Source organism: Habropoda laboriosa, unplaced genomic scaffold, assembly GCF_001263275.1.
Source record: "Habropoda laboriosa isolate 0110345459 unplaced genomic scaffold, ASM126327v1 scaffold2, whole genome shotgun sequence".
NCBI lineage: Eukaryota > Metazoa > Arthropoda > Insecta > Hymenoptera > Apidae > Habropoda > Habropoda laboriosa.
This window is the reverse complement of record NW_017100190.1, coordinates 5,803,141-5,814,201: the sequence shown is the minus strand read 5'-3', so window position 1 is coordinate 5,814,201 and position 11,061 is coordinate 5,803,141. Positions and strand designations below refer to the sequence as shown.

Below are 11,061 nucleotides of genomic sequence, written 5' to 3'. Positions count from 1 at the left end.
CGGCCCGGTGCTATTTCGAACAGATTAGGTACGAAAGATGTAACCGAGAAGCGAAGATGCGCTTTTCTCTCTCTTCCGAAATAGATAAGGCGACGACACGTGTTCGCGACTAATTTCGTAACGAATAATTAATCTCGTTAAGACGAGCATGAATATATTGTACATATGTATACATCGTCGTGAAGTACGGAGAGAGGGAAAAAGAAAAAAGAAATTTTATATGGAACTTTGGTATTCCGTTCAATTTTACTTGTAGCTATATTGGATTTTACTTCGATATTGGAGTTTTAGCAATAAATGGCTAGTTCGATTTGATTAGTTTTTTTTGTCGTCCCGGAGTAATGCAGTTTCGATCCAATTTTTTCGTCCAGTTCGATTGCAATCATGGTGTTACGAGAACGATAATTACGTTTTTTTTCTCTGCCTTTTTTCCCCTCCTTTTTTTCGAATGACGTTCAGTTAGCTTCGGGAATTGGTGATTCCTTTGTGAAAATGGGGAAAAAAAAAGGAAAACAAATTCTCCCGTGACATTGTCGTCGGACGGAAGCGGGTCAGTGTCACTGTCATTTTTGTCATTCATTCATGGCTGTGTAACGTTCAACTGTTACATCATGATCGACAGATATTGCGAATCTTTCGTCAGACGCGATTGTGACGCGTGTCTGATTCTGTGATTCACTCACGAAAATCCCCGTTTTCCGGCGGGATTTTCGCCTTGCCTAATTTTTCCCCGCCGCGTGACGATTGTGAAAAATTCGAAAAATCCCCCTAAGACGAAGCGTCGGTCGTCGGTAAAAACTTCAACAACCACCTTTCTCTACTCACCGTTAGCGAGAGAAACAATCCCCCTTGGACGAAAACAAGATCGATCATTCTTACACGCAATACCGAAATACGAATGTTTATACGAGAAATGATTCGCTGACGTAAATTTCATTGCTGCGCGAATACATGAAAATATTACACAAGGATTGTTTACAGTCGGTCACAATCGAGTAACCAACACTATTATTGTTTCATTGAACGACAATCGAAATCCACGATACGCCGAAAGTTTTCGTCATCTGAAAAGAGATACCTCCACCCTAACTTCTCACTCTTTCTCCCTTGAAAATTTCGCGTTGGTAGTGGTGAATAGAGACGGCCACTAGTATCTAAATACACGTGTATTCCTTTTTAATATGTTAATGTTATCTGACGCAACCAAAGCTATCGCTAAATATAAAAGCCGGGTAAACGAGGCGCGCTGTCAGTGTTGATAGTAGTAGTACCGTGGGCATTTCATGAAAAAGAACGTGCTGTTAAACCTTCCATTTTTTTCTTCTATTCCTCCTATTTTCTCTGCTTTCTTCAGTACAGTGTTTACAACCATACCCGCCCGCGACTCGTGAAAAAAACATTTTTCCTACCATTTTCCGATCGTTGTTTTCACGTTGCGTTTCGCACCCGAAACACCATTCGATTATACGCGACACTCGCCGAATTTTCAGCGTCTCGCTAACGCGCTGGTACGTATACCTGTCGGACGATACAAGTGTAGTCGAGGGGATTCTCGTCGAAAAGTGAACGAGGATGCACAAGACGAAGGAAAAATTCGAGGTGGATTACTCGTCGTTTAAGACGGAAGTCTCGAAGAGGAGGAGATCGGCCACCACCAGAGAACTGAGTAAGGAGATTTCTATTAACGATCCTATTTATCGGAAAACGGCAATTTCACGGAGAGAGGGAAATGGGAAAATAGTTCGGCGAAGAGTGATGTTAACGATGTTTTTTTCTCACACGTGTTTGCAGCGAAAATAGCGTATTCCGCGCCGAAAAACGTGGTCTCGCTGGCAGAGGGTATGCCAAACGAGGAGACCTTCCCTTTCACAGAAATCTCCATCAAACTTAAAGACGGATCGTCTTTCACCCTCGAGGAGCGAGAATTGGGCGCAGCTTTGCAGTATATTCCCACTCAGGGCTACCCGCCACTTCTGCAGGTAACTGAAAATTGAATTTCACCGGGACAATTTGCCTCTCGAGTCAGAAAATTGAGAATTATTAACAACTTTCTATTACAAGTATTATCGCGATGAAATACACTTCGATTACACCGAATGAAACGAGCTTCACTTTGTCGTGCGTAAGGTTTCGATATTTAATAAAAACATGAATGAAAATGTTGGAAAACCTAGAGAATTTCGCTTCCAAAGGAACGTACAACCTGTGATACATACAGGGTGTCCAAATTTTTTCCGATCAAACTTTGTCAGTGTCTTCTACGAGTGTATCTAAGAAAACAATGTTGTATAAATGTAGATCGTTCGAAGCTCCGTTAAAAAGTTATAATAAAAACACGAAGGGAATGGTAAGGAATTTGTGATTACTACGATACGAGACAAAATGGTAGAAGTTACATTCAACACCTTAAATCGCAAACGCAGTTCACGTTTATATAACCTATTTTCAAACATAACCTCAAAATCCATCACCATTCCCTTCGTGCTTCCTGTTATCGCTACAACTTTTTAATAAAGCTTCAAACGGCCCACGTTTATATGACATTTTTTCCTTTACTATGCTCATAGAACATTCTGACAAAGTTTCATCCAAAAAAAATTCGGACACCCGGTATATTTATGCCTAATTGCACGTTTAACAACTGTCTCACGTTGGAAACTTAAGTAATTCAACGTTCAAGTACATTTATCTCTTGAACAGTCTTAATAACAGAGATAGCGTCGGAACGTTAAAGACAAGAGTAATAGAAACGTCGTCGAATTCGTTAATCACTGTCAGATTCGATGAAATCCACGCGAGAGAAAATCTCAAGCGATACCCGACACGTGCTGGATAATCGTACGTTTACTCTGAAACCGCTTCTTCTTTCTCCGCTCGCCTTTTTTATCTCTCGCTGCGGGATAATGTAATTGCCTCCAATATGTTTAACTACATTGGATATTAAATTGGTTTCAGAGCCTGAGGGAGTTCCAGAGAAGGGCGCACGCACCTCCCTTGTTGGAGAGCCGCGACATCGTGATCGTCTCCGGATCTCAGGACGGATTAAGCAAAACTCTCGAGGCCATAATCGGCCCAGGCGATCCTCTACTCGTGCACGATCCTTTTTATCCCGGCGTGGAAGTTGTGGTCAGTGCTAATTTCCTCTTTATTTACCCTCGATCCGCGATTATCCTCGAACGAATAAATCGTCGTAGACTTTTAAGTGGAGCTTTTTTTCGTAAATTGACACAAATTATCGCTCTTTTTTATGGAGAATGAATAACGGAGAAATAGATATTTAACGGAAAAACGAGGTCATTCTTGTTAATATTCTAGAAGACACATCGAGTATCACCTGAAATATATCTATACTACGGTGAAAAGTTTGGAATCACCTGGCAATTTAGAAATTGATGCTGTGGAGATCGACAGCAGTACACCTCGTTTCGACTGATTCGAGTGCTAAAGAATTCGCGAAAAATTGAAAAAAATCGCACAGTGATCCGAAACTTTTAGCCTACGACAAAATCTGTTTCGACTTTTCACACAGACTTACCGCTGTCCGCAGTTTACAAGATCAACGTTCATTTTTCTCGGAGAGAAGGTTACCGGTTAAGTTATCTGTTTCCCGATAAGTCGTCTAATTACCCGAGTTTTTCCGCTTTCGCCGGTGACACCAGTGTCGCGAAGATCAGACGAACTAGCTTTTCCGTTATCGTTCCAGCCACACGAGCTGAATAATCGCGAGACGTCGAAGCACCGTTGACAGATAAGGAATAAGCGAACAGGGTTTAGGGTGCATCCCGAATCCACCCACCGGCTTCGAATATTTTCACGAGCAGAGAGAGAGAGAGATTGGCAAAGTAGATTCGAAGGAAATCGTTTTTCGATTACAGGTCGCGCCGCACAAGGCGGAGCTGATCCCGATCCCTCAGGATGAGCACGGTTTGGTCCCAGAAATTCTCCGGGAGACGTTGAGGAACAGGGAGCTGTCTGGGAAGAAAATGCCGAAAATCATGTACATAAACGCGACCGGAACGAATCCCACAGGCGTCGTTATACCGTTGGAAAGGCGGAAGGAGATCTACAGGATAGCCTGTGAATACAACTTCTTGATCCTCGACGACGATCCTTACCACTTCCTGCACTTCAACGAGGTGAATATTCGTAATTATCCTATCGGGGGAAAATTCGAGGGTGTTATGTGAACGAAAGCAGTCGAACAACCTCGTTAATAGATAAGATAACCAAGATTTTTCTAACACCGATCAAAGTTTACGAATACAAACAGACAATTTTTACATGTATCCCTACAGAGATTGATAGTTATTGACGTCACGAGATTACAAAGTGTTTTGACTACTCCTTCGAAAGAGGAAGGAAATGTTACAATTAAATACAAAAAGTAATACCATTTCGTTTATAATAACGGATTTTCTAATTCCGTTCTATAATTAGTATATATATATTCACGGAGGTATTTCAATTTCTGGCGAAACATTCGGTAAAATTTGTCCAAACCATAAAACCGTCGAATGAATATCAATCAACATTTCAACCAATTACTCGAAATACCATTTCGTTTCTAAATTAATCATTCTAAATGTTATTCCACGCGTGGAGTGGTTGAAATAACAGCGGTGGATAATTGCCACTGATAACGTTTCGCCAATTCTCAACGATGTGCAAAATCTTCCGTATGCGCACAGGTGGAACCGAAGTCGTTCTTATCGCTCGACACGGAAGGAAGAGTGATCAGGTTGGACTCTTTCTCCAAAGTGATCAGCAGCGGTCTCAGATTAGGCTTCATCACGGCTGCGGCTCCGCTGATAGCCAGCATCGAGCTACATTTGCAAAGCAGCCACCTTCACGCCCCTACGTTATCACAGGTTGGTAGGGTGGTTTTCGCATTGGGGAAAAATTCAACGTTCTCCACCGTTGGTACGCTGCGATAGAAAATTCCTTTTCCAAAACGGGAATTTCAGATCTCGATTTTATCTACGTACGATAGGGAGAATATTAACCCTTTCGCTGCGGCAGATTTTGACACACAACGCGCGTGGCAGACGGTAGATTTTTAAATTTCAAAAATTAAAGCAAATTTTTAGATCAGAATTCGAAGTTTCAATTTTGAAATTTATCGGTGTCAAAGATCTAGAGTCAAGGTTCGAATTAAAACGACAGTTAAAGAGCGCGAACAACACAGTGGGAGAAAAATTTCAGCGTTTACAGACGCAAATTTTCCAAGTGTCTACCAAGTATTCCAGCTGAATTTCAATAACCATTAGCGAATCGAAAAATTAACGAAAATTAACCTTCGTCTTCGGTTATAATTTCACAAATTTTGAACGCTGCATTTTCTCCCCATTCGTAGATGTAACTCTCTCGATTCTACAATAAACTGTTTCCACTCGCGAGTAGGAATTTCGTAGGAATCAATCGCGAAACGTTTCAATTGAAATTTCGTAAAATTTTTCGGGGGTGAAACACGTCACGATCGTGTTTCCAAACGAAGACAACAATGACTGGGTGTGATGAATTGTGTCTCGATATCGTTAATAAAATACACGTCACTGCATGCTTCGTAAAGATACGCGGTTGCGCTCGTAAATATTATTCCCTCTGGAGGAATGATGAAACCGCGTGAAAAATATGGGAATGTTTCGCACGCTTCGCGTAATCGTTATTAGAGAAGCGCGCTTAAGCTGTACCAACTGTGGCGCGTGTCCACTCTTATCTGAAATATAAACACCGATTCGTTGTGTTATCGGTTGCCCGCGAAAAAAAGGGGAGACCGGTTTCTTCACCGTTCACGTTCGCTCGTTTCTAGGTGATAATGTACAAGCTGTTGAAACTATGGGGATACGACGGTCTGATGAAGCATTTCATGAGGATAAGGTGTTTCTATAAGCAACGCAGGGACGCTATCGCTGTGCTCGCTGAAAAACACTTGAGCGGTTTGTACAAGCAATTGTATTAGCAAATAGGGGAAATTCTTATCGTGTTGATTTTCTTTCGAGTTCTTGCTAATCCTTTGGTTTGCTTAACCCTCTTGCTCCCGGCGTAATACGCTTGCGTATTGTTAGAAATATTACGTGGGATGATGCGAAGTTTAATTGAAAAATTTGAAAAATTTTTAATTTTAAAATTTTTAATTTTTTTATAACCAACGAGCTGCAGAAGCAGATATCGAAAGATACTTTGGGCGTAAATTGAATCGGCCCAAATCGGTCCATGGAATTAAAAGAGTTAATCAATTATTAGTCTTTGCAGTCTATTGGCGCTGCTATGGTGACATATGTAATTTGCATTTTAAAATTGACAGATTGTTTCTAGATATATTATACCATGGAGAATCTAAAAATGTCAAATTCAAATCATATTTTTTCTTTTCAAAAGAAAAATTTTGCTTTCCAAAAGTTTCACTGCAAAGAGTTACGAACCGCATACTTTCTCGTTTATTCGAAGCAAGTATGTCTCGGTGAATTTTGAAATAGTTAAGATAATGCATTCTATACTTCACATTTGTTGTCGAGGGATAACTAGATTCATTTTGTAGTGTTAGATATAAAAATGTGGTTTATTATAATGTATTAGAATTGAAGTTAAGGTAACAAGACTATACATATATGATTAGGACTCTTAACGATACGCTCGACTTCCAACTCAGTCCTTTTTTCCGCAGGGAAAACTATCGCTGACCCTCGACTTCCCCTCCGCCACACCCTCATAAAACCCTGCCATCTTCCTGTTCTTAAAACTGCACGCCAAGTTATAACTATTATTCTTAAAAACTACAGTCGCTTAAAACTACGATACTATAATTTTATCTTAAGGAAAATGTTACATTATTCATACTTGTATTTGTAAGTGATAATGTATTTTTTTCCTTTAAACGATCGAATGTTGCTACTTATTATCACAGAAACATTGATGCATAATAGGAGTTATTTAAAGCTAATCAGAGGATAAGCAACGATATACTTGAAACATGTGTACTCTTTGGTTCGCAGGTTTGGCAGACTTCACGGTGCCAAGTGGAGGTTTATTCCTCTGGATCAAAGTACGTGGTATTAAAGACACTTGGAAGATGATAATGCAACGGGGAGTCGCTGAAGGTGTTATAATGGCACCTGGTGCAGCTTTCATGAGAGATACCGGCAAACCGTGCAACGCTATTAGAGCGAGTTTTGCTAAAGCTTCATACGAAGAAATGGATCTGGTATGTTTCACCGATCGAATTCTAGTTTTATTCAATTTCACTTTAGGGGAAACTTTAACACCGACCGAGCTGCGAAAATTACCATTGCTTGGTACATCTAGTAACTTTTTTCGTATTTTTTTTTGCAGGCAATGGAAAGATTGGCAGACCTAATCAGGTCCGAATTACGAAACAATTACACAATAATGAATGAAAATTCTTACATAAATTAGTATATATTTACTGTAGAATTAGCGATATTGCCAACATCGTGTAATCAAAATTCCTGTATTCACGGAACCACATATGTTGCAGTATCGGGTGTTGATATAGAAGAAATCGTTGTACCTAGTGACGAGAACTTGTCGATTATTACTAAAGTAGAAAAATGACTATTGATCATACGAGAGTTCTTCGAAAATTGCTCTCTTCCTAACTGCTAGAGGACCGTAAGATCTAAGTTTTTGTGTGTTTTAATATTTATAACTGGGTATTAATTTTTGTATACTATCAAGCATCGTTTCATGCAACCTGCGATCATTCCATCTTCTTCGACGATCATCAATATCATTCTCATCGCAAACATTTCTTTAATCATTCCCAAACAATTTGTATAAATTTTGTACACAATTAGTCGCTGTAAAAATTCGTAGATGTAAACTCTAGCGCGTGTATTTATCGCGAATCGGCCAAGTATTATGTAAATTTTAAACGTCCTGTATAAAATTGTACTTTTGTAAATAAAATTGAATTAATTACGTTGTTACATCTACCTCACATTTTCTACCCTTCTGTTTCCTTAAATCCACCGTGTAAAAACTTCAAACAATCTGGTTTATCTTGAAAACGATACACGCGAAGAACAGTTGAATCAAGGAAACCGTGCGTTTTCTTGGAAATTCTACTCGTCGGTTAGAAATTTCCTTGGCACAAAAGGGAGGAGCTGAAAGGACGACGAGGAAAGGCGAGCGAGAAAGAGAGAGAGAGAGAGAGAGAGTCGAGGGATAGGGGTGGAAGACAGGGACTAGACTCTTTCACTTAACGCTAAACATCTTAACTACCAATTAATTGAACGAAATTAATTTAATCTGCTGCAATATAAGCCGAGGAGAGGATCCGTCCTGCGGCCTGCACGTTTCCTCTGACGTGGAACCATCCTGCTGTTTGTTCTTCGCGTACACGGTCAATTCGAAAAATTTCTCTCCCCTCCGTCCAACCATCACTTCACGTCTGAATAAATAATTCACCGCTAAAAATAAATCAAGGATTCGGTCTAATTTCTTTGACAAATGTGACGGATGTTATCCTACATTTTTGTCGTCCCGTTGATCGGGCTATTCGCGAACCGGTCAAGAATATCCGTAGAAATGAAGAAAAAAAGAAAAAAATTGTCATATCTCTTTCTGGACGTTTATCAGCGGCCGGTATCGATTTCCTATAGAGAATATTTTTAAAAATGAACAGTCACCCTTCTGTCCGGTGAAATGATTATTTCTCGCTCTGGGAAATCATCGAGCGCGAAACGGAGAATAATTTTACTCCTCGATCTTATAATTTTGTCGCGGTAATTTGTTCGACGGTGAAATAAATAAAACGGAATGTTGTGGAAGATGTTAGGAGAGAAGTATAGTCCGTTATCGTTAGAAGGGTGGCGAAAGGGAACGAGGTTAATACACACATAATGACGGATTTAAGACGAGCAACTTGTGTATTTTTCCCGGCGGGAGAACGAAGGGAAATCCTCTGGGCCCTTCGAAGATATAGTGTATATTAAAAGACGTTTCTGGGAGCCGTTATAGGGGATGCACAGATACGGCCGATCATACGAATGGCCACATTTTCACGAGTGGGATTTTCGCGAGGAACCAGTTCACTTTCGTTTTCCGTGTCGGGATCATCGAGGTCAGTTCTGCAAGTTTACGATCATCGATTGCCCTACGAACGCAGGAAAAATACCGCGCACATTGCCAGATAAACCTTGGGCAAGCTTTTTAAAGTCTACTTTTCCGGAGAATGTCTGAAACACAATGGTGATCGATACGGGAAAAAATTGGGACAAAGTTTCGAGGTTCGAAATTATCGAAACAATTACGTCGAAGGAGACTGTAAATGTAAATGGGGGGCAAAAAGACAATTTATCGTGATTTAAATTATAATTGAACCGCTTGAGAAGTCAAAGTGATTAATTCCATCCAGCGAAATTTATGAAATTTCTGTAATCCATGAAAAGTGAAGCGCCAATCGTGCACGTCGATATTAAAATCGGAAGAATTCTGTTTGAAAATTTATGAAATTTCTTCGACGCTAGAATAATCAGAGTTGAATGAAATATAGTTCTTTCCTCGTTGCAGTGTTAATTCACGAAGCACCAATTATGCATGCTGCCATTCATAAGTGTTAAGATACCCATTACTTTAGTACATTCCTTTACTATATCTAGTACGAATAATTTTTTTTTAAATTTCCATAATTTTGTAACGATTACCTAGGTCTGCTTCATTTAAATATTAAGTGGCTTCGTTCATTAAAATGAAAAAAATCACCGTTTCGTTACCGAGCATCAGAAACCCAAGGCAACGAACAAAAGCCACCTTCAACGTGAAAATCGAAAAAATCACAGTTTCTCTCAATCACAAACCCAATAATAATCGAACCTGCCCTTAACCCCTGCCAGCAACCCTTAAGGATCAAATAAGCGAGCTTCTTAACACGATTCAGCCATTACAGCATCCAGCTCGGCCCCTGTCTCCCCTGCAGCATTATTTTTACAAATCTAGAACCCTCCCTCTCCTATTCATCGTCTCCGAGCTTTCAAGGATGCGCGCGTTACTCCGGCGCGCTACACGAACCCGGCGAACTCCTGTTCTAAGGGATGGTGTCGAGGTGGTGGTAGAAGAGCGGCGAAAAATAGAAGAAACGCGGGAAGGAACGGAATTCTCTGGATTCGAGCGTAGCCGTAGTCGCGGGCTCACGCTCGTATATATACGCTTGGTACGCTTTCTGTCGCTCTTCTATTCGCCGCTGCCGCTCCATATAGCACGAAACGGTAAGGGGGTTATTCCCCGGGGGTAGGTGAGATCTGGAGGTGAGATGCGGAGGTGGTAGTGTGTAGGGTGGTTCGTGCAAAAGGGGAAGAGTGTCGGTAGGAACGAGTGGAACGGAGAGGGAGAGAGTTGAAGGAGATGGAGAAACGAGAGACAAAGAGGAAGAATGGTAGAGAACGAGATAGAGGTGGAATGAGAAAGGTATAGAACGAATGGAGCGAGAAAGGAGAGAGGTTGGCAAGGGTGTGCGAGGGGTAGTGCAGTTTCGTGTTGGCATTACTCTTGATTTCCGTGGTGACGTCGCTACCTCGGCTGCCCTTTCCCTCCTGCTACTGCCACTACCTCTTCCTCCTGCCTTCTCCTCCGCCTCTAGGTTCCTCCGTGTCTTGTGTTTTGCCGTTTCTATGCCGGGGGTCCACCCACACCAACCTGTCCTGATACGGAGAAAGAGCAGCCACCCGGACTATCCGGCAGAGATAGATCCTTCCGTGCACCCTACCTTTACGTATATATCGTTCCACCCACCGATACAATTCACCGTACACACGCGTGTGTGGATAGGTAACTGGTTGCTTTTCGAGTCGCGCGGAAAAACCCTTTGCGCTGGACCATTATATCACAGTGAACATCTCAGTCTCGCGTGAGAAAAACGTATTACATCGGGATAACAAAAAATTAAGGGGAGGAGAAGTTTGGTCTAACGGTTCCAGGTGAGGATAGACCGATAATCAATGTGTATGTGGACAGTGGAAGAAAGTTTGTTTGGTCTCACGATTGATGGACGGAGTGTAGCTTAGGTCACCAGGTACAGGGAAATCGAGGGTGATTCTGTGTGGA

The 11,061-nt window shown here is 41.2% G+C and overlaps 1 protein-coding gene across 1 annotated transcript; it reads left to right on the top strand.

Annotated features, from left to right (window-relative positions):
- Nucleotides 1–1,572: 1,572 nt before the first annotated feature.
- Nucleotides 1,573–7,868, top strand: LOC108579964 (kynurenine/alpha-aminoadipate aminotransferase, mitochondrial-like). Its single transcript, XM_017943605.1, has 8 exons — nt 1,573–1,666; nt 1,792–1,979; nt 2,956–3,126; nt 3,876–4,136; nt 4,689–4,868; nt 5,810–5,936; nt 6,993–7,201; nt 7,330–7,868. Exons 1-8 carry the CDS (start codon nt 1,573–1,575, stop codon nt 7,411–7,413), a joined length of 1,314 nt encoding a protein of 437 aa, XP_017799094.1. The 3' UTR covers nt 7,414–7,868.
- Nucleotides 7,869–11,061: the final 3,193 nt, after the last annotated feature.

What these genes read in the sequence shown, in the direction of transcription:
- LOC108579964 (XM_017943605.1), top strand. Translation starts at nt 1,573, where the DNA reads ATGCACAAGACGAAGGAAAAATTCGAGGTGGATTACTCGTCGTTTAAG. An exon ending in CGCTGAAAAACACTTGAGCG is followed by an intron (nt 5,937 to 6,992) that starts GTTTGTACAAGC and finishes TTTGGTTCGCAG; the next exon opens with GTTTGGCAGACTTCACGGTG. An exon ending in CATACGAAGAAATGGATCTG is followed by an intron (nt 7,202 to 7,329) that starts GTATGTTTCACC and finishes TTTTTTTTGCAG; the next exon opens with GCAATGGAAAGATTGGCAGA.